Below are 23,811 nucleotides of genomic sequence, written 5' to 3' on the forward strand. Positions count from 1 at the left end.
TCAGAGGAGGCCTCAATACACAGCCTAACACGTGACTCAGTCACCCTGCAATCTCAGCCACCAGAAGCCACTTCCACTTACCCAGAGACCCCACTTCAGAACCAATGGACTCCACAACGAAGTCCGCTGACCGCCCAACAATCCCGCCGTGGAGGCCAGGTCCCCATGCACGGACTTTCTGCATGCCTGCTTCAGGGCCAACTTGAACTTCAAAAGGGCTAGAAGGAAAGGAACAGAGGAAGCATTAAAGAGAAGCAAAGAAAGGGCTACATACAACCACAAGCTCTTTATACACGCTCTTTCCACTGGCCTTATCCTTTTATCTGCAGCCCCAAGCTCCAGCCAAGCCCTTCCTCCATACAGGTTCCCCCACAACCATTGTTATGTCAACAATATCATGTAATAGGACTGTTTCAAACCACACTGCCTGGCACTATCCTGGTCATTTGCCTTGTATTCACACCAGACTGTGAGCCCTGGAAGGCCAAGCGAGTGCCTACATTCCATCTGCTGCCAGTGCTAAAACAAAAAAACTGGGTTGAATATGCTTTATCTCAAACATGAATAAACGTGCTTTAACTTCGGCACAGGAGATTTAAAAAACATTGCTTAGATTCTCAGAAGCTTAAAATATACACAGACATCTCTTGAAGTAAATGGAATTTATTCAGAGCCTAAAGTTGCCCCCAGGAAAGCTGGAAAGCATGTGAATACAGGGAAGGCAAGTGAAGCCCACAAGGCAGAGCTATAGACTGTGCCCCTCGCATCCTGACCACACTCACAGTGAGGATTCTAATGTCAACCATAGCAGATCCTGCCATTTTACCCATGGCATTCATGAACAGAGAGGCACACATCGAAAGAAAGAGAATCTGTTTAAATTAGGGGTATAGACACACAGCCCATTTGCTCTGTATCACTGTTCCTCCTGGCTTGTCTGCCTCCCCACAGCTTTAAACCGCCAGCTTTTGATTTGAAACGAGGCAGCTGAAACCACAGCGACTTTCTGCTGCATTTGAGAACAGGCCAAATGACTGTGTACTGTTCTGAAAAAAGAGAAAAAAAAAAAAGCTTTTGACAGAGCAGCTCCCCTTCCCTCCTGTGGCCTGGGAAATGAGCACCACAAGCCTGTCCTGGGCCGAGCATGCCTTGGGAGATGACACAATTCCGGCTAGAGACTCACCTCTTTTGAATGTGGTGTCCTCCCCACGTGATGGAGACGCTGTATTTCCCCTGGGTGCTGGGGTAATACTCAAATGCATAGACTCCATCCTGAAAGCCTTTCTGTTTCACCAGCTCCTCCAGACCCTCTGTGGGAAGGAAGCACACCGTCTTTCCAATAGGCATCCAGACTCAGAACGAGAATCCATAAGACAGGAACAGAAAGATAGCAACAGCCACAAAATAAAACCATGTGGATGGTCTCAGAGTGTGGGATTCCCCCACCCCAAATTGGGAGGTTACTCCAAAGCTGAAAACAGACACATGTCTACTTCAAAGTAAGGGGAAATTGAAGATTTCCCAACTCACTGGCTTTAGAAAGCTTTCTCATGTATGAGGGGCCTATGAGGTCCTAAACCCCTGAGGCAGGTAATATTTTTCAATGATCAAAAAGCCATCCTTTTTAGCTGCCCACAAAAATTGCACAGGGAACTCTACTCAATATTCTATAATAATCTAAATGGGAAAAGAATTTCAAAAAGGATAGATACATATGTATGTATAACTGAATCAGTTTGCTGTATACTTGAAACTAATATAACAACATTGTTAATCAACAATGTCTCCTGCATCGGCAGATTCTTTACCAATGAGCCACTGGGGAAGCCTACATTCCAATACAAAAAAGGCAAAGAAAAGTTTTTAAAAATTGTAGAAGGAGTAAATGCTTATGAGTATTTGGCATTAGGATCCTGGCATATCCTTTTCAACTAAAGCTGGACAATGAAAGCAAGAATGCTCTTGCATGCTATCTCCAAGAAGACAGGTTTCAGAGGCTACCTCACAAACTCCAGACTGAGCCATCAGGCAGGAACTTGTTTTATGTTGAGCCCTGAGGTTTGGCTGGGAAAGCCATTTAGTCAAGTAAGAATCCAAGGTCAGAAAAAAAAAAAAGAACGCCTCCTCAGTTCCTGTAGCAACAAGCCAAGAGGGAGGCCAGCCCCAGAGCAGCCTGACTCCAGGTCTGGGCAGTCTAGAACCTTGGCTGCCTTCAGGGCACAGCTGCCCCAAAACTCAGTGCTCTGAGATCAAATATTAACTTTCTGGAGCTCAGAACACTCCTGCCACAGCCTGTTAGGAACATAGGGGAGTGAGAACAGTCCCGGAAGAGGAAGCGAGGATTTACAAAGCCTGGGAGTAAAACTGCCGAGGCTACTGCACTCACAACTGGAAAATGTCGAGCTGTTTCTCTGACCCAGGGCGGGGAACTCATGAAGAGAGTAGATACCTGTTCCCCTGTCTCCTTTCTCAAGAAAGAGCGAGAATGAGTTGCAAGGTGCAATGCACTCTTCCACAGGTGGCATTTATCTACGGAGAAGACTTAATCGTAGGGAATTTATTCTCCTTCTATAAGCACTCATCAAAGTAATTAGGTATCTGCCATAATTTCATTGTCTATAAAATGTAACCTGTAGAGGGGTAAATTACTGGCTTTGGAGATCAGGCTTATTCCAGCTTTGGAGATCAGGCTAATTCCAGCTCAGATGCTTAAAAGCTTTGTGACTGTGGACAAGACCCTTCCTCTCTGAGCCTAGGTTTCCTCAGATTAAAAAAATGGGCCATTTCATGTTGCTGTTCCAGGTCCAATATTTATTTCTTTTTCCGGAAATCCTAACATAATGTGAGGCTGTCAATCCAACACTGTTCCCACATCCAGGGCAGACATTACTAAACAATCAGTTTCCTTCTACATGAGCAGAGAGAGCCTCCAATCTCTGACACAGCTCTCTGGGATAAATTGATCAGAACTGGCTGTGTGATGAGACCCATATGTCATGGCTGTCAAGCTGAAATCACACTGAGACAGGGAAGCAAAGGAGCACTTACTAGGACCCTTAATGGTGACGCCGAGCTCTCCACTTCCAGCAGCTTTGGTGTCAACCTTGAAGTCTGCAGTTTCTCGGATGCGAATGCCTTTAGGCTGCAGGCCTCGGCCACTGGCCCGGCAGGCGTTTGGATTGCAGGCTGCAAGCACAGTTTCGACATCAATTTAACCTTTTATTCTTTAGTCTGAGTTGAGTAAGCCAAGGTAACTTTGAGCCACCCGCCAAGAAAACGTTTGCTTTGCAGTGTGCAGCAGCTGCCCGAGACCAGGGGTCTCGTTCAGGGAGCACACCAGGCTAGCAAATAAAGACACAATATAACTTTGTCCAGGGACTGGGGAAAAGTTACTTTGGCAAAGAAAGCAGGAGCGCACAGCATGAATTCGCTGGACTCCTGGTATTTGCTGAATCCTGGCATTTATCCTCTCCGTGGTAAAAGAGAGTTAAGACCTGGGGTTGGACATTGCTCAAACTTCACTGCCATACTCAAGGGTCCAGTAATTGGGAAGACTGGGCTTTTTCAGGTCTACTTGGAAAATGTAGCACTTGAAAACATCTGACCTGGTTCCAAACTTTGGATCAGTCGTTTCTAAAAGTCTAAATGTTGTTCTCTTCCACAGGAAGAGCCAGAGGATGGTGCAAAAAGAGACCAGATCAACCCCACCTCAACCAAGGCAGGCAAACATATCAGTGCTGTTACAAGGTCCTTGGAATGCAGGCGGCTACTCTATAATTAGGAGTAAACTCCACTCTCAATTTGATTTCTGGATCCAGTTAAAAAACCTAAACTTGTAAGTCTAGGGCAAAGGTAGCTTCTAACATTCCTACATAAGAGGTTCACAAAACGATTCCATGGGGTTTGTCGAAGGTTGATAAAAGACATCGATGTGCCTGGGACTTTTTTGGTAACATGAGCAACCTTATTAAATACAGAAATGGGAGATTAATGGGTAAAATGTCAGGTGGTTCCTTTCCAAACCTGACACTGCATATTTGACAGGCTCCCTCTATACACTAGGGTGTCACAGACTCCAGAAGACAAGATTGTTTATTATAAAATCATTTAAGTGGAGGAAGGAAGGGTCAGTACATCAACAGAAAAACTCTATTAAGTATTAACTAGTACAAGTGATAGATGGATATGCCAGAAATGAAAAAAGTAATCTACAAGTGAAAGGAAGTCAGAAAACATCATTAAAACTAGGAAAGCTGTTCAATATTCTTTCTTGCATTGTGTCAAATGAAGTTCTGTTTCTGAATACGTTTATTTTTTCCCTTGTCAAGGGGAGAGAAGTTGGTCATACCAGAAATAAGTCACAACAGGATGACAGGACTTCCCCTGGAAGGTTTAAATGTATCTTTAAAAAAATAAAAGTCATGGAAATCCTGAGTATGGGCAAGAGTCTCAACATCAGCAGGATAACTGCTCAGTTCATATAAACACTAAATGGAACTAAAAAGTTTGAAGGAAACTACCGGATTTTCCAGCATCTTGAGATGACCTAGAGATGTGTAGATGTAATCAGAGAGTGAGTCTGGGGTCTGGCCAGACAGGTGGGGCTAACACCTGCACTGCAATTTCCCACAGTCATGAAGAGCACAGGCCCGGTGGACACCGGAGGCAGCACAAAGACTGGCAGAGATGCCCACCCAACCAGCCCTTACCCAGTGAGATGCCTCTGGCCCAGTGCTTTCGACTAGGAAGCCAGCAGCTTCAGGCTCCAGGCTGGCCAAGAGGCAGGATTCAGAAGAGGAAGCCAGGTCTGCAGACGCAGTTGCACAGAACAGAACAGGAAAGGCAAGTACTGGTTAGAAAAGGCAGCAGAGTTGGGGGTAAAAAAAGAGAGTAACTAAGTCAGAAGGACAGAGTCTAACATTAGAGAAAAATGCATGCTTCTGGCTGCAGCGGGAGTTAAGGAGCTGACAGAGACCACGGTTCTATTCCTACTGACGTCTAGTCCAGCGGCCCCCAACCCTTTTGGGCACCAGGGACTAGTTCTGTGGAAGACAATTTTTCCATGGCCCAGGGTGGAGGCGAGTGGTTTGGAGATGATTCAAGCACAGTAGGATTCATGCTCTTATAAGAAATCTAATGCTGCTGCTGCCCTGACAGATGGGAAAACTCAGGCAGTCATGCAAGCAATGGAGAGCAGTTGTAAACACAGATGAAACTTTGCTCCCTGGCCTGCCGCGCGCCTCCTGCTGTGCAGCTCGGTTCCAGGGGTTGGGGACCACTGGTCTAGTCCATACTCATACCTTACGACACCTAAGCCTCAGTGTCTCAGGCGCCCACGGGGAACAGCAACAGCCCCTGGGTCACCGTGGCTGGTGTCGTGACTAGCTGCTGTCATGCTATCTGCCTGACAGCCAGTAAAAGAGGCCACGGGGGACCTGCCATGTCCCTGCTGTTAACCTCAGCCACAGACACCCTCTCCTCACACAGCTTCCATCCTGCATCTCTCAGTAAGGACCATGAATCCCGGCAGACGTGTTTTGGGGGCGGATTAAACAGGTTAATATAAGTAAAGCACTTAGGTCACTGTACAGCGTGTAGGAAGCTATTAGTGTTAGTATCTTGAGGACAAAGTAGATACTAGTATTAATGTCTTGAGGATACTTCCTGCCAAAGGGGCCCTGGCAGCAAAATGACAAGTCTGAGTTCAGTGCTGGGCCCTGTCATGCACAGCCAGCCTGAATGCCAGAACCAGAGGTGGTCAGCTACCCCAGCACTCACCTTCCCCAACCTGAACAACGAAGGGACTCTTGGGGATGGTGTCCCCAGCAAAGGAAACCTTGACCACGTGGGGGCCAGGCTGCATTGGTTTGTACACACATCGATACACTTGGTTTCCTCTGTCTTCCACGAGCAACTCCACGGTGTTCTTCCCCTGGGGATCCTCCACCTCCACACCAATGTCGCCCACGCCAGCACCTAGGAGAAAGAGAGAACAGGCCATGAGTCCAAGTCGCCCTCTAGAAAGTTCCCTGTTGGTGAGAGCAAAAGCAGGTATAAAATGCAAACCACAGGAGACAGAGAGGCATTCAGAAGATGCATACCCAGACCTGTTTCCTAGCAGAAATAAGGAAGGTGGAGAAAGGAAAGTTGCTTATGGGGAGGAGGGTCATAACCAACTTTCATTTTCCCACAATCCCTATTTCCTAAAATTTCTATATTGAAAAGAAAGCTGAAAATTCAAGAATTGTGTTTTATTCATTCCTTTGCTTACCCCTCCTTCCCACCGGACCTTGCATAGAATTTGGTCCAAGAGATGATTGTTAAACCTTAGTCTCTTTGGAGTATTAATTTAGTCAAGTCAGAAATTGATTATTAATAATCAAAGTTAAGATTGAATATGAGATTTTAGAGAAGAAAAGCTGGTTTTGAAAAATCTAGAAATATAACCAACACATTTGAAAAAGCAATTTTGTAGTTTTGTTGTTGATTCAAAAGACAAAAAGTCCAGCATCTCAGGTTTCTAAGGATTATCTCCGGCTCTGGAAGAGGAGAGGTGTACCTGCTGTGTAGATGTCAAAATAGGTGGGCTTATTGGCGATGTTGCTGGCAACTTCCAAGCCTGGGCCTTTCGCAGTGACTTTACTGGCATCTCCCTGGGCCTTGTCGACATTCACCTCGAATGGGCTCTTGGAGATGTGCTGTCCTGCAAAGAGGACTGTGACCTACAAATGACAGGCAGGGGAGACATCATCACTTCTTGCTCGGTGAGACCACCTCCTCCTCCATCTTCCTGATCATACACACAAAGGTCCTGGAACCAGGAGCTCTGGGGAAGCGGCCTCAGTGGGACTCCCATCCGACTCTACCAACCACACAGCTGGGCCTGGGACATCAGGCCTTTAGCCAACTAAAACACACCAGACATGCCTAGACTAGCCTCTATAGTGGCATATGCACAAGCACTTCAGTCTCTAGACACCAGATTCTTTAAGGCAGCTGCAAAAGGGACCACTGTCCCTGTGGAATATCATGTAGGATTTCAAATCTAAGAGTCAAAGTATTTTTCACAGGAACAAGACCATTTTCAGATACATGGATTTGAGACATAAGATAGATTTCTATCTAAACTCTGAGTCGAAGTCCTCATCTTTTAAATTCTTAGGGTTATCGGATTGGGTGGGCCACTGGCCTCCACTCTAGTCAGCTGGCCTTCTCCGCATCCAGGCTTTGATGCTGACAAAGCCTCCGGAGCACTGTGAAGACCGATACTGAAGGAAGCGCTAAAGACAAAGAGCCCATAGCTCAGCATTTACACGCCAGGCTTGCAGTTCCAGTTATTAGTCATCTCAGTGGAGTCAGAAAAATCTTACGACACTGCAAAGAATTTAATGGAATTGAACCAATCTGCATGGAGTAGCGATTATCTCAAGTCTGATTCACAGGGATCTGAGATTTTTGACAATGAACATGGATACTTGTATAAACAGAAAGAGAAATCAGAAGAGAATTTAAGGGACTTTCCAGATGGTCCGAAGGTGAAGAGTCCACCTGCCAGTGCTCAACCCTTGGTCGGGGAAGATCCCACGCACCATGGAGCAACTGGGCCCACGCACCACAGCAAGAAAAGCCACCGCAACGAGAAGCCCGCACAACGCAACTGGAGGAAGCCCCCACTTGCCACAACAAGAGAAAGCCTGCAAGAAGCAACGAAAATCCAGTGCAACCATAGATAGATAGATGATAAATAGACGCGAACTTAAGAAAACCACGCTTCTTCTGCATCTATCAAAGCAAGCACAGAGAGCATTCAAGCAAAGGCCATGATGTCTTATCTTACTTTGTGCAGTCCAGTGACCTTGGGCAGATACTCCACAGAGTATGTCTTGTTCTTATCGCTGTCAGGGGTCACGAGTGCCTAGGAGGGAAGATGAGTGACAGTTAGAGGAAGGCACCGGTGTGAGTAAAAGTGTGCTGTGCTCACCAAGGGCCCATGGCAAGGTGCCAGGCCAAGAACCTGCCCTGGCTCTTCTCTGGCCCACCACTCCTGCAGGAAGCTCCGAGAGGAGCAGCCTGAAGTTATGGAAACCATGTCACATTAGCACACAAGTCAGGCCTCCATCGTCTCAGGGCTGTTACCTTTCCAGATGAGAGAGACTATGAAGCTAGGAACCTAACCCTTTATTGGCCCAGTAGTTATTAAGAGCTTATGAAACACCAAGCCCAGGGACAGGTGCCAAAAATAAATCAGGCACAATTCCTGCCTCAGTGGGAGAAACAGACAGTCACACCAATAAACGTAGGACTTCAGATGGTGCTCAGCGCTAGGAATAAAATACAGTCTCAAGAAGATAGGCAGACAGAAGAAACAGTATGTGCAGAGGTCCTGAGGGAGGAACCAGAGGATGATCAGCATGGGGAAAGCGTCGGGAATCAGTATTGCTACTGGACTGTACTTTATCAGTAACAATAGTTAAATGCAATATTTTATTGTATTATATAATGTGTGTCCTTGGGTATCAATTTATATGATACTTTAAACACAACCCTTAGGCAAGTGAATTTAACTGCTATAAGACTCAGGATTCTTTTTTTTTTTTTTTTTTTTTTAAATAAAAAAAAAAAAGCTTTTATTTCGAGCTTTAATAAGAAAAATAGAGACACAACTAGTTCCTGGCCCTGTTATAAGGGCCAAAGTTTCCATGGGATACTAACAGGAGAGGCAGCCTCCTCCAACATACCTCCTCTTTGTTCCCTTCTGGGTCCTCAACAAACACCATGACATCACCTTGCCCGGCGCTGATTGTGTCCACGGTGAACTTGGCCGGCTGCTTCACCATGTTCCCAGTGGGCTCGATACCTGTTCACAGGTTTACACAAGCACATTACAAACTGGCTCAGGCCCCAACAGTGTCTCCTTCAGGGAAATGAGACAGGAAACCCATTCCTGCTTCTGCCATGTGGGAGATGGTGACAAACCATGATGGGGATAATCAGGTCAAAAACTCATGAATTTGGGGACTTCCTTCATGGTCCAGTGACTAAGACTTCATGCTCCCAATGTAGGAGCCCAGGTTTGTTCCCTAGTCGGGGAACTAGATCCCACATGCTACAACTAAGACTCAATGCATCCAAATAAATTTTGTAAAATAACTCAAATCTTGCCCTTGGTATTTAAGCAATATTCAGTTCTGAAATATTCAGAGAACTTCAGTCAAAAGGCTACATTGTGTGACTGTGAAAATGATGTGGGAACTAGAAGTAGGGCTTGCCTTGGGGAAGAAGACAAAGTGTGATTCATTTTTTGTTAAAGACCATTTTTGTTTTGTTTTGTTTTTGGCTGAACCATGAAGCTTGCAGGATCTTAGTTCCCTGAGCAGGGACTGAACCCAGATCATCACAGTGAAAGCTCCAAGTCCTAACCACTGGACCACTAGAGAATTCCCTAAAGATCATTTTTGTATTACTTAAAATGTTTTAAATATTGAACTTATTTTAAATTAAATTTGTAAGTTGAATGATTGAGCAAATTAATTTGAGATAGAGTAGCATACAAGTGTAAGAATTAATAATACCCTTTACCTAGTTTCCCAAATGGATACATCCCACAAAACTCTAGTACAATATCACAAGTCACGGCACAATCCAGATACAGAACATTTCTACCCCACAGGGAACTCTCATAGCGATCTTTCATAGCTATCCCTTTTGTAACCCTTCACAGTACTAATCTGCTCTTCATCTCTAATTTTATCATTTTCAAAATGTCATATAATGGAATCACACATTACATAACCTTTGGGGATTAGCTTTATCCACAAGCATCATTCTCTGCAGTTTCATCCAGGATGCTGCCTGTATCAGAAGCCTGTTCTTTCTACCATTGAGTAATATTCCACGATATGGACGCACCACTGCTTGTTTAACCATTCACCCAGCGAAGGACATCTGGGTTGTTTCCAGTTGTCTATTACTGATAAAGCTGCTATAAACATTCATACGCAGGACTGTGTGCAAATGTTAAGCTTTTATTCCTCTGGCTAAATGTTAAGGAGCGAAATTGCTTGGGTTTCTCTCAGTGTCTTGAAGCTGTAGATTTATGTTCTGTTTTTTTTTTTTGCCAAATTTAGGAATTTTTCAACCATTCAAGGAATTCACTACAGTGCCAGTCTTCAGACCCAGGATCTCTAGCTGCTTTGCCTTAATCTCTTTCTGAGACTCCTTACATTTACCCTGTAGAAAATTCCCAGGGGTTTTAGTTGCACTTAGTGGGAAGCATTAGAAAAAGTACTTCTACTCCATCTTCCCAGAAGTATTACTTTTTTAAAAGTTTTTATTATTATTATTATGGAGAATCCTCAACCTATACAGACAAAGAGAGATATTAAAATGAATCCCACGTACCTATCACTGAGCTTCAACTACTGTCAACTCACAGCCTATCTTGTTTCACCGCTTCATTCTCACCTCTTTTCTCCTCTTGTATTATTTGGATACAAACCCTAGTCCTCTTAGTTTTCATCCATAAATATTCACTACGTATCTTTAGAAGATATTTTTAGAATGCCCACATCAAAAAATAAAGATAATTCCTTAATAATATCAAATGGAATTCCTTAATAACATCAAATTTTCAGTGTTCAAAGTCTTAGAAGTGTCTTAGAAGTATCACAAAAATAAATAAATAAAATATTTTGGATCTTAAAAAAAAGTCTAATAAATTTTTTTTAACAGTTTAAATAAGACCAAATAATGTTCACATGTTACAATTGGTTGCTAAACCTCTCAAACCTCATGTACTCCCTAGATTTCTCTTCATCTCTTCTTTTCTTTCCCATTGGTCTGCTTGAAGACATTGGGTCATTTGTTACTATAGCTGGATGTATATTAGCTTTCCAATAAATAATTTAAGAAAAACTGGTGATTAGATAGTTATATAACATATCCTGTTAGGTAAAAAAATGCAAATTGAAGAAAATATACAGTTTGAACTCATTTCAGCATAGAAAAATGGCTAGAAAGGAATACCTCCAACTCTGAAGGGAAAAAATGGGGCTAGCAGCTAAGAAATAGGACTTTGAATTGTTGCTTTCTAACTTTTTCTTTTGCTTAAAATTTATATAACAATTATGTCATTTAACAGAGATTTGATCATGCACTTAAAATATTTATAAATATTTATAAATACCCACTCCATGTAACTCCAACAGCCTGCAGAGTCAGCCTATCCAAGGCCGGAGACTGGGCTCATCTCTGGCTAACCATGGTTGGTTAGGAAGCAGAACCACATCTATTTGAGAGACAATGTTTCCCGTGCAGAGAAACCACTGTTCCCTAGGATTACTCAGAACTAAATGTGCTGAGGGCTTCCTATGCAGTGGATGCTCCATACAGAACACAGGTTTCACTAAAGGCTTCTGCTTGCCCATGGATACACGCTTTCAGCATGCTGAACCCTGCCAGGGAGCCCATCACAAAGGCCTGCTTGTGGCTGTAGGTTCATATCACGCCAGCCTTCCCTCCTTCCAGTCAATGGGTCTCAGTGAACAGATCTGCAAATGCTGACCAGCTGGTAACTGCAACTTGGTTAACACCAATTCTTTAAAGAAGATGAAACATTCTCTAGGTCTTGGTTCTGTCAGCAGAAACAAAGCAACATGGCCACACAGGAGAGAACAAATTGCCCCTCCCCTTTGTTTCATCAAGGACAAGGTAATACCTAAGGTGCTGCCCACGTGGCCTCACATGTGGCCCTGTTCCCTAAAATGACCATTCTGTCTTTCTACTTAACAAAAAAATTAAACATAGAATTACCATATGATCCAGCAATTCCACTTGTACATATATCCCCCCAAAACTGAAAGTAGGGACTCAGATACTTGTATACATATGCTCACAGCAGCATTATTCACAATAGCTAAAAGGTATTAAAAAACCCTGAATGTCCACTAACAGAAAAATGGAAAAACAAAATGTGGAATATGCAGACAACGAATATTATTCAGCTTGAAAAAGGAGTGAAATTTTTATACATGCAACAACATGAATGAATCTTATAAACCCTATGCTACATACAGTAAACCAAACACAAAAGGGCAAATATCAATACTGTGTGAGTCCACTTACAAGGTACCCAGAAGAGGTAAAGCCATAGAAACAGACTGAGGCCAGGAAAAGGGGACGACTGAGGATGAGATGGTTGGATGGCATCACCAACTCGAGGGACGTGAGTCTGAGCAAACTCGGGGAGATGGTGAAGGACAGGGAAGCCTGCTGAGCTGCAGTCCATGGGGTTGCAAAGAGTTGGACACAACTCAGTGACTGAACAACAACAACAACATAGAAACAGAAAGCAGAATGGCACTTGCCAGGGCCCGGGGAAGTGGGGATGGAGAGTTGCGTTTAGTGGATACAGAGTTTCAATTCGGGAAGATGCAAAAAGTTCTGGAGATGGAGAGAGGTGATGGTTTCACAACACAGTGAACATAGGAATATACTTAACGTCTTAGGTGCACCTAAAAAGAGTTAAATTAGTGAATGTTATGTTATAGGCATTTTACCATGGTACAAAAATACAAAAGATACATATATGTGTGTGTGTGTGTTTCCTCCCTAAGTATATAAAACTTACAGAGTCAAACGAAGGAAATGGCAATGACTAGCCACATTCCTTAGCTGCAACAAGAGGTCATTTTCTAGAAAACAGCACTGTGAAAGGAAACCGTTTCACATTAACAACAGGGAAACTGGACACCAGCGATAAGCTTATTGCAAACAAGCACTTTATGCCTTGATTAGATTCAATCCATTTGACCAATTTTGTTGACAAAGAGGTTTGGCTGTTTGCAACTTTTCTGCCTTTAAGGGAAGCATAACCTTTCAAATCAGATTCCTTATTCCTGCCAGCGTCTTTGACTATGGCTTAGAGCACTTTTAAAGCATGCAGGGACGTGCCAACCTTCACTCGACTGCACTGTGGGTACGGCTTTGAACAAAGTCCCCTGTCTCGATATAACACAAATGATGGCACAGAGCCCACTTCATTGCCAAAAGGACTTCAAATGGCAAGTAGGTCTGTTCCAGAACTCTCCGTCCTCTTAATCATGCTGAAAAAGACAAGAATGGGGCTACAACAGCGCACACTCAGCACACTGCCCTGGTCGTGTGTCATTTCAAGACTAAGCTGATGCCAAGTAGGGCACTGCTAACTTCAAAGGGAATGAGTGGATAGACAAGTGCTCTACATTTTTAGAAAGTCAATGCCATTTAAAAAAAGAAGAAAAGAAAGTTAGGGAAAATTATTCTAGATTAAGAGTTTCAGATAAAGTAACAAGCAAATGTAGAAAGTGAGTCTTAATCAGATCTCGGTGTGTAAAACAAGAAAAACTGTAAAACAGACAACTGTAGGACAAGAGAGAAATTTAATTATAAACTGCATATGAGCTGTTATGAAATTATTGTCCTGTTTTCTTATGTGTGATAATGAATACTATGGTTACATAAGAGGATGTTCTATCCTTAGGAAAGGTTTGCTTAGTTCTGAGGAGCAAAATGTTGCCATGCCTGCAATATATCTTTGAACAGTTCAACAATCACACACATGCACACACACACATAGCAAGAGAACACATTAGAATGTTAAGAGCAATAGGCAGATTATAGGAAATCTGGGAAAACATGGGAAATACTTTGTGTGTGTGTTACCCTAATTGCAATTATGAAAATAGAATGTACTCTTCCCCGTCACCACAGAAAAGAGAATAAATTGTATCCTGTTGTACTAATTTTTACCAGAAACCACACTGGGCTGAAATGCAACTGTTTTCTGTAAAAAAAGCTAACAGGCTTGAAGTCAGGTGCCAACCAGAAAACCAAATTCCTCAGAATGCCTCTGACCTACTCTAACGTTTCGAGCAGAACACTCCTGGCAGCTGGCTGGGAGATTATAAACAGGATGTCTTAGCAAGGAAGTATCTGCCAGGGGTTAACAATAGCTCCCACTGCATCTGGAAACCTGCAGAGCTTTCACATAACCAAAAGGAGAAATGAATCTGCAGTCAGAAGACCCAGGCTCCTGCTACACCCAACCATGGTAATCTGGGAGACCTCCCCATTCACCTTCTCCCTCCACGCCAACATCCCCTTTCCTTTGTGGATTGGGCCTCTGATTGCTCATCTGAAAAATGGAAGGAAGAGCCCTTTCTTTATCTCAGGGTTACTGCATCCAAATCACAAAGTATAAACTCATCCATCTCCATTACATTAAAGTAGCACTGTTCTTGGAAGCCTAGATTCACAAGACAGAAAAGGATGGAAATAAACACAAGGACCTTTAGGTAAAGAAGAAAAAAAAAAAGCTATCTGACAAAGGAGGCCTGGGATGTCTTTAAATATTAAGCTTACACATTCTCGATCCTGAATAATCAAGACCACAGTGGCTGATTCATGTTGCTATATGACAGAGACCAACAGCATATTGTACAGCAATTATCCTCCAATTAAAAATAAACAAATTTAAATAAACACACAAATAAAAATGAATAATCAAGACCAGAGGACAAGCCTCGAATCCAACATGACCAGTGCTTACCTCTACCATAGGCCCTGGCTTTCTTGGGGTTGAGTTTGGGTTTAAGGGGAGCTCCAGGCTTGAGCTTGGCTTTGGGGAACTGGGACAGGTAAGTCATCACTGAGTGTTCATCCACATCCGGGTGAATAATTTCTTCAGGAGTGATGACCTAGAATAATAACAGGATAGATGAACACCCAGAACATAGCACTTGGCAAGTACTGACGTTTTTGCAAACATCTCTTAAACTAAAAACTACAAGTATAAAGACATTGAGTCAGCTTCTCAATAAAGTGAAACTGCATCAAACTGGCATGCCAAGATTAGTTTTTGTGTGTGTGTTTTTTTTTTTTTTTAAAAAAACCTTTTAGAAGTGTCACCATTACCTTTGGAAGCTAAAGACCTTCTCCAGACAATTCTGTATGTAAATTCCAGAGGTTCAAACCTCCCCACAAAAAAGGCTACCCACTCTCCGTTCCAGAAAGACTAATCTCTATCAAGTAAGGCAGAAGAAGAAACAAGAACATATGGGATTAAAGCATATTGCCAAAATATTTACTCTTTTATCTAGTGTCTACATTTCTATTTACTCAGCTTCTACTAAAAACAAATAAATAAATAAAACCAAAATGAGATAATGCAATGACATTAGATATGTGGTCTAAGAAACAGACTGAATGCTTGTGTCCTCCCCTAATTCATATGTTAAAGGCCTAACCCCGGGTGTGATGGTATTAGGGGGTGGGGCCTTTGGGAGGTAAGTAGGTCTGGATGAGACCATGCAGGTGGAGGCCCCACGATGGGACTGGCACCCTCACAAGAAGAGGAAGAAAGGCCTGTGCTCAGTTTCTCACCACCACCTGAGGGCACAGCCAGAAGTCAGCTGGCAGCTGTGTGCAAGCCAGCAAGAGAGCCTTCACCAAGAACCTAATTTCTTGTCACACCTTTATCTTGGACTTCCCAACCTTCAGAACTGAGAAATAAATAAATGTCTGTTGTCTAAGCCACCTGGTCAATAGTATTGTTAAAACAGCCTGAGCTAAGACACGTCTCAATACGTTTAAAGCCATTTTCAAAATAGGAAAGGGGAAAATTTCTCCTGACATTCAGCTTAGGAGCAAGATTAGATCCTTGCTAAATAGGTGGACTCCCTAAAGGTGTCATAGCCCCAGTTCCACCACTTGATCCAGCCCTAAATAGCAAAAACAAGTTCTCCTGCACCTGCACCCAGTAAACCATACCTCTTCGGAGTAACAGAAGTCTCTCATGCACCAGATCAACCAAATTCAGATGAACAACATTATGTGCCCAGCTTCTCCCACTCCATGGTAAAAGAAAAAAAAAAAAAAAGCCCAAACAGGAAATATTCTGATAATTAGCCTGCGGCAACAAGATAGCTATTTGGGTTTGCACACTTGCCTCCAATACATTCCGCAAAATGCAGGATGTGCATTGATTTGGCATTTCTTTTAGGCAGCTCCTTCAACAATTTTACACACTGCCAAAATCACATGAACACCAAAAGGAGATAGATTTCGGTTTAAAGGGAGATGAAAAACAAATCATACAACTTCTTGAAGGTGGAAGAGCCAAGGAATGGGCCTTGGAGCAGAGACATGATGCCAAAGCCAAACCAAAGAAATACAGGCAAGATTTTCTACCTTCCAAGGGATCCTGATACAAATACACTGACCTCAGCTCTGAATACCAACTTAAGACCTTAAAAGAGTCTGTAATGAGGTCATTCATTGCCTGGCACGGGCTACCCATAACTTTTCTTGACCAAGTCTTTGAACATGGGAGTCATGATGTCAGGAGATGCTATTTAAACTCCTTGGAGGGCTTAGAAGATTGGACCTCAACTAAGCAACGTGGCTACAGCAGATGGTGTCCAGGACATATTCAATTTCTAAGTTCCCTTGTTATATTCCTGTGTTAGGATTACAGGCAATACAAATTCTCCCACGATTTCCATTAATGGCAGATTATCTTGGTTTACATTTCTTTAAGAGTTCTAAGTGACTTTCTTAAAGATACTGGATTTACAAATGTTTCATAGCTGAAAAATGGTCAAATATTGGCAATTTCTTATGGTTAAGGTCAAGATTTGCAGTCTGGCTTCCAAACATGGCCTCTGTGATCTTTGGAAAAGAAATATACTAGAAAATCTGTCACATGTAACAGTAAAGATTTTTAGGGAATCTACATGTACCTAGGCAGTGCAGTGATAAAGAATCTGCCTGCCAGTAAAGGAGATGCAAGAGATGTGGGTTTGATCCCTGGGTTGGGAAGATTGGCTGGAGTAGGAAATGACAAACCACTCCAGTATTCTTGCCTGGAAAATTCCATGGACAGAGGAGCCTGGTCAGCTACAGTCCCTGGAGTCGCCAAGAATCGGACACGACTGAGCAGACAGACAGACAAGTATCTAAGTCAATGAGAATCTATTAAAATGGATAAACTGAGACAGATGGGAGAGGGCCCCAGACAATGCTCCCTGAAAGCTGACCACTGGGGAGGTCAGACTGCCTGCAAGACCACGAGGCATGCACAGGGCATCAGAGGAAGCAGCTTGGTGGGACATGCATGCTGTACACGTACCTGTGGGACGCCTAGCCAGTCGTCTGCCTGCTGCATGGCTTCTCGTGCATTATCCACAGGCTTTCGTGGATCCCAGGATTCCCAGTCTGGGCAAAGACCTGTTAACAGCACACAAAAGATGCTCTTGGTGTTAACTAACTGAGAGGTGAAAGCAACTCGGTGCCTAAACTAAACTCAGTCTCTTGAGAGAACAGTTTCTTCCAAAAATCTTAGTGAACTGTATGCTTTCTGGGCCAAATGTATCATGGGTATGACTACACCAGGGTAGAAATCACTCTGCCTGAGCTGAGACTTCTTCCGGTTGTTCTTCTTGCATTCAGATAGAGATTATCCATTCCTTGACGGGGTGGTATAAATAAACAAACAAAGCCTATAAAACCATTTGGGCCTGGTGTCTTTTAGGAAGTGAGATTTTTTTGACACATCACACTCCTATTTCTCTGCTCTGGTGACCAAATGTGTTGGGTTGACATCAGCTGAGTGTCCTATAATTTCACTGAATTCTGACAGTATCTACCTAAAAATAGCATCAGAAGCCACAAGTTAAGGGCTCAGTTCCACAAGATTCCCTGACCCCTAACTCATTCAGAGCTGGGCTTCTGACTACAAATCAGAGGTTCCTACCACCTGCTCCTCAGGTTGGATCATTTCCTAGAGTGGCTCACAGAACTCAGGAAAACAGTTTACTTACTGGGTTACTGGTTTATTATAAAGGATCTTATAAAATGGAAGAGATGCATAGGGCAGGTGGGAGAAGGGGCAAGGAACTTCCATGTCTTTTCAGGCATGCCACCCTCCCAGGACCACGCGTTCACCAACTGGAAGCTTCCCAAACCCTGTAGTTCAGGGATTTTTATGGCAGCTTCATTACATGCACTGATCACATCACCTAATGTTAGTTACTAACTCAGTCTTTATCCTCTCTTCCCTTCCTGGAGGTCAGGAGACAGGGGCAAAGGTTCCAATCCTCTAATCACTGGTTGATTCCCCTAACATCCAGCCCCCATCCTTAAGGGCATTCCAAAAGTTACCTCATTAATAAACTCAGGCATGGTTGAAAGACACCACCTGGTAAATTTCAAGGGTTTTAAGAGCTCTGTGCCAGGAAAGGTGACAAAGACCAAACATATATTTCTTATTATAAGTTACAATATCAAAATTCCAAGCCTGGATATAGCTACAAAGACTGGACTAGGATCCTGTACATTTAAAACATTCACTTGCTCAAAGATCTAAATCTAGAATCATCTCAAAATCTTTGTACGCACAAGAAGTACAGGATTGGACTAAAAATCCCCAGGTTTAAACTGGAAAGAGGCATCCTAAAATGTGTCTTTGGGTGAAAGCAAGGATAAGGGCACTGGGAAATGAACTAATGCTGAGCTTCTAGTTACTTCTGGATGGCACAGCTTACAGGCTCTCAAGGAAGACTGGGGACTGGGACCATCCTCCTTCCCTCTCTCCAGTTGACACCAGCTAGTTGTATTCATTGAGAACCACTAGCTTAGTTAATACTAATGTGCCCAGCATATACAAAGCAATCAGTAAATCAAAAATATGATTGTTAGAGTAGATTTTTTATTAAAAACAATTTTGGAGGTGCACACAAACACAAGCTCTGTTTTTTCTATTGAGTGTAACAGCAAACTCTACTCATCAATCTAAACCCTCCAGTGAGGGTAATTACTACCTTGGTGTACATTCAACCACTCAGAAAAGAGGAGCCCATCAAGGGTGGAAAAGGCTCCAACTGGATTCTGACCAAGAACTATTTCACAGCAATGCAGAAAGAAAAGGGAGTAGAAAGCCATATATAGTCAACCCAGTGGTTGATAAAAACGGGTACTTTCCACTCAATAAATGTTTTTAGATTTTCATGCCAAACCACCTAATAGGGCACATGTTGAAGCCAACGGGAAACTAGGCACCACTGTGGGAAGCCGGGGAAGAAGCAGGACTTGGGGTCTGGAAGCTACACTCGAGGTCTGCTTAGAGCATGAAGGCCTTCATTCAGAATTTGGGTAAATAACTCCATGCTCAAACAAGTCTATGGAAAGTCTTGTACGACTTTTCATCAGAAGGCAAATGAAGCCATTTTTAGTTCCTTTAGATACCTTGCAATCAGCTAAAAACCAGGACAAATACAGCAGTCACAGCAAACCTAGCTTTCCCACTGAAAACCAGGTGATTTAGGGGTCAACAATCCCCCCACTCTGGAAGAGATGGCTCTGGCAGCCATGGGCACTTACCTGGAGCACAACTGTCTACCAAGGCTCCCAGGGCTTTGCCGTCTTGCCAGTTTTGGTTGAAGTTGGTGATGGGCAAGTAGGGGATCTTGTTCTGAATCCACCCAAGCAGCCTCTGCTTTGGCGTCTGCTTCTTGGCATCATCGTCTCCTTCATCCTCCCACACGGGCATGGAGATGGAGTAGTGGAGGATGAGCGTCCACACCAGGCCCAAGATGAGCTTCAGGTTCCCATCCACGATGGCTTTGCTGTCTGAGCAGAGAAACACAGGCAGGGTCAAGCCTCTAGCCACCCAGGTGTGAATCAGTCTTTTTAGAAAGTAAATGAAAGCCTCAACTGTTAGAGACCCACACCGAGCTATTTAAGAGTGAAAGGATGTCATACTGGCATCAGTTTCAAAATACTTGAGGTGCAGAGATGATAAAATTCCAAAATGTTGTTAACTGGTGTCAGTGGATCATGAGTACGTAAGAACACATTATTCTGTGGTCTCTAGTTTTGATCACTGTTTTGGTTTTTTTTGACGCACAGATGATGGGATCTCAGTTCCTGCCCAGGGATTAAACCCACACTCTGTACTGGAAATGTGGATTCTTAACCACTGGACCACTAGGGAAGCTCCCCCATTGTTTCTATTTTTAGATGCATTTGAAATTTTCCATTATAAAAAATCTTTTTTTTAATTTCAAGAAATCATTTCAGAAATATAGACAATGAAAAGAGGTGGCTGCATTCCTGTTAACCAGGCAGTATGCCAGCTAACAGACTGTGTATACATGTATGTGTGTTTGTTGTCCTGAATTTACATTATACTACATGATCAGTCTTGAAATCTTTCTTTTCACTAATCACAATGTCACAGATATCTTTTCCCTATAAAAAGATACTTCTGGTACTTCTCTGGCGGTCCAGCGGCTAAGACTCCATTCTCTCAATACAGGGGCCCAGGTTTGATCCCTGGTCAGGGAATTAGATTCTGCATGCCTCAACTAAAAAGATACCACATGAGAGAACTAAGACTTGGTACAGACAAAAAAAAAAAGTTGCTTCTGTTTACACACCCATCTACAGATTTCAGAGGCCATTGTCCCTCAAATCTCACCAATACTGGGTGTTACCAATCATGTTCATCTCTGTTTCTCTGACAAGTTAGTCATTCATAAAAGGAAGTCACTAACAGTTGAGCAAAGTGTTGCCAGGAGGACAGGTGACTAGACAAAGGCATGGCCCCCTTTCTAGTCATTTCCCAGCTTAACGGGACATGCCCTGCCACTGGCCAGCCCCTCCTGGAACTCTCACTGAAACTGTTTCTACTTCCCACTCCCCTTGGCTTCCCTGTGACTCTATCCAACCTCCAACTACACCCACCAAAATTCAAACATTATCTCCAAGATAACTATCTGTCTGTCTGTCTCTCCATGTCTTATAACCTTTTCCCACCAAACAACCTCTGTTGCAATCCCCCATTCTGCCAGGACCCCAAAGTGAAAATGTCAGAACCTTCTTGGACTCTCCTTCAAAGCCTTGGTGCAGTTCTCACAATTCCCTCCCTACCTCTTGGCAAATCCTTTTCTACACTGTCCCCCAAATATGGAGCCCCTCCTCCCCTCTGATTCCTCAACAGCCATAAAACTCCACCATTGTTCACAGAACCCAGACCCATCCTTCTGGTAGGGTACCTATATGCCTCCCAATTCACCAACTGCCCAGAGTCAAATTCTTTAAACATTCAGCACCTTGACAGACCCACATAACCTCTACCTGCTTTTCTACCTCTGTCACCATCACCCACCACCCTCTACAATCCAGGCTCAAAGACTCCCATTCCTGAAGCACATCTTGCTTTGAACCCCCTGGACATCTCCACCTGTTCTGTATCCCCTTTGATGGGAAGGCCCTTTACCCTAACCTCCTGCAGGATAAACCCTGGGGCACCATTCAAGGGCCATATCTATTACAAACAGTGCACTTCACTCCCACCAGCCTATGTGTGACCACACCAGGGTCCTCTTACGGCAAGGACCACTCTACCCTCAGCCTCCTCCAACCCCCAGGGCTGTGAGCACCGGACGGGGAGTAACTGAGCTTCTTCATCTTGCAGCTCCCCACGCCCTGTCCCTCCCACCCACTGACCGCAAGCCACCTGAATGTTGGTTAAACACACATCAAAATTCACTGAATGAAACTCAACTGCAACCACATGAAAAATAAACTCACATGCTCTGCAGGAGTAAATGGCATGCCATTCAAAACTGAAAGGGTGGGTATTTCTTGTTTTTAATCAAACTGTTTACTGTTATGTCCTCTTACAAAGGTAAAAAAAAAACCCTCTTAAAACCCCACACCCAAACCCACAGAAATCAAAGGTAATTTCATGGTTACAGATTTAGTCACAACAAAACTTGATCCCATAAAATGACAGAGTTAAGGGCTGGTAAGACGCACTGAATGTAAGTGATCCTCATTCAAAGTTAAGGTACCCAGCGATTTTCTACACGATGAACTGTACGACTAACGTTTACACGTGACTGTCCGATAATTCACAGGACCCAGTAACAAATGAAAATGCAGGATTCTTTGTCCAGAAGCATTAAGAATATCAAGACGGCAACAGCAGAGCATGAAACCAAGCACATAGAACCTTTGTGAGTATGGGGCCCTGTACAGCTGCCCAGTCTGTGCAACCACAAAGGCAGCTCTGCTCCTGAGGTCCTGTAGTCAATAAAGGAGCAGCGATCTGCATGAAACACTGAACCCTCCATATGAGCATCCTTGGATGCTCATATTCATTCTCCTGGACCAACTGCCAGTCCTTGACCATAACTGAGATTTTTGGATTAGATGCCCTGTTACAAGTCTGTCTTTAAAGTGCTACTGATTAGTGAGTTACTACCTATGGATGGCAAAAAAAAAATTGGGTCAAACAATTTTCCATGTCCACTTCCTTTATTCAACTTAAAGAGCACAGAGCAGTTTTATGGGGGGAAGGGAGGGGATAGAAGCAGAGAGTATGCGTACTTATTGCTAATCAGGGAAACGAGTGTAACACGCGGGGTCAGATCTTGCAGCAGGCAGTATCTAACAGGTCAGAGTGTCACCCAGCCACAGGCATCAATGTGCAAAGCTCAAACTTTCCTGAGTGATGTGCTAACTGCTTTACAAATGCAAACTTGCAGATTTCATCCATAAATCAAAACATGAAACCAGTTTGCTCTATTTTTACCCAGCTTACACATGTTGGTTTAAAGGAATGAGACATGAGTCTTTTCCAAAACGATTTTGGGGGAAATATGACCCAGTAAAAGTCGGAGTCAAATTTATGAAATGTACAATGCCCAGAACGTCTGTTTCCAATGAATTCAAGGTGGGTGTTCAACCGGGAAAGCCCCCATTAAGGTCTCATTGGGATAAATGATACTTTCGTTCTGCTATTCTAAGAAGCTGGAAGGAGAGCGGTCCTCATTCCAAAAGTGATTTTGACAGGTGAGAGTTCAAATGCTTCACCGAGCTCTTGGAACAATAAAAAGATGGCGACTTGCCCAAAAGGCCTCCCCCATTTCCACCCACATGAAATAGGAGACTCCCTGCGCCTTGAAAATGAAATGCTACACAGCGTCACAGTGTCCCTGTGTAACCATCACAGTTGACTACAGAATTTGCAGCCGTGAGCGTGCTCTGGGATGTTTATGCCGAGTGTAAACATGGAGCAGAGACGTAAAAAGAGGCAAGGGCCAGGTCAGCTGGAAGCCTCTTGGGCAGCATTCCACCTTCTGAGTTACTGAGCCTCTTTTAGGAATAAAATAAGGCAACGCCCAAGCTCCTATAATCTGCTTAGATCGGGTTGGTAACTGGCCACAAGTTTCTCCTCCCCAGATCCAGCCAATCACAGTCCCCACATAAATGGCTCGAGACAACACTAGCTCTCAAGCCACAAACACCTTCTGTGAACATACCTTCGGCAACTACTTCAAATTAGCCTGAGTTATATGTAAGTGAGGGTCGTGTTAGTGCTTTTATGTTTGTTTTTTGGGTTTTTTAAAGCTAGAAAGTTAAACCCCATCTATTACACATCCTTTCAGCACGTCAGTTCCCCAGGCCTGGTAAGCAGCATTTTGGAATGGGTGCAGATATGAGGACAGAAACCAGCTTCTCTTAGGCAATCTTCAGCAGCATTTGAGAAATACCTCCTTTGTGGACAAGTCCCCACTGGGTCAGAAAGACGGTGCTGTTTCACCTCTCTCTATTCTTACAAGTAGAGGTGTGTGGACCCACACAACCATCAATACTCCTGCTACCTTCATGATGTCAACCTTCTCTCCCAGCTGTTGCCAGGGTGTCAGAAGTGGCAACCCAGGAGGAGAGGCCTGGGGGGGACACCATCCCTTATAAGGACAGCAA

At 43.6% G+C, this 23,811-nt stretch overlaps 1 protein-coding gene and 1 non-coding gene across 8 annotated transcripts in view; both read right to left on the minus strand.

Moving 5' to 3' along the window:
* FLNB (filamin B) overlaps positions 1–23,811 on the minus strand; it is a 139,821-nt gene that overhangs the window by 60,451 nt on the left and 55,559 nt on the right. For all 7 annotated transcript variants that reach the window (NM_001191460.3, XM_005222908.5, XM_005222907.5 and 4 more), the window contains exons 2-11: positions 19,417–19,665; positions 17,168–17,265; positions 14,588–14,735; positions 8,739–8,857; positions 7,838–7,915; positions 6,560–6,722; positions 5,779–5,976; positions 3,049–3,186; positions 1,184–1,310; positions 82–218 (exon numbers count right to left, since the gene is read on the minus strand). In NM_001191460.3, the coding sequence (NP_001178389.1) occupies positions 82–218; positions 1,184–1,310; positions 3,049–3,186; positions 5,779–5,976; positions 6,560–6,722; positions 7,838–7,915; positions 8,739–8,857; positions 14,588–14,735; positions 17,168–17,265; positions 19,417–19,665 (1,455 nt within the window). The remainder of the gene's footprint in view (positions 1–81; positions 219–1,183; positions 1,311–3,048; positions 3,187–5,778; positions 5,977–6,559; positions 6,723–7,837; positions 7,916–8,738; positions 8,858–14,587; positions 14,736–17,167; positions 17,266–19,416; positions 19,666–23,811) is intronic.
* Positions 6,123–6,201, minus strand: MIR2370 (microRNA mir-2370). The gene has a single exon (NR_030980.1). It is a non-coding gene; the product is annotated as a microRNA mir-2370 (primary transcript).

The sequence above is a fragment of the Bos taurus genome, chromosome 22 (assembly GCF_002263795.3).
Source record: "Bos taurus isolate L1 Dominette 01449 registration number 42190680 breed Hereford chromosome 22, ARS-UCD2.0, whole genome shotgun sequence".
Taxonomy (NCBI): Eukaryota; Metazoa; Chordata; class Mammalia; order Artiodactyla; family Bovidae; genus Bos; species Bos taurus.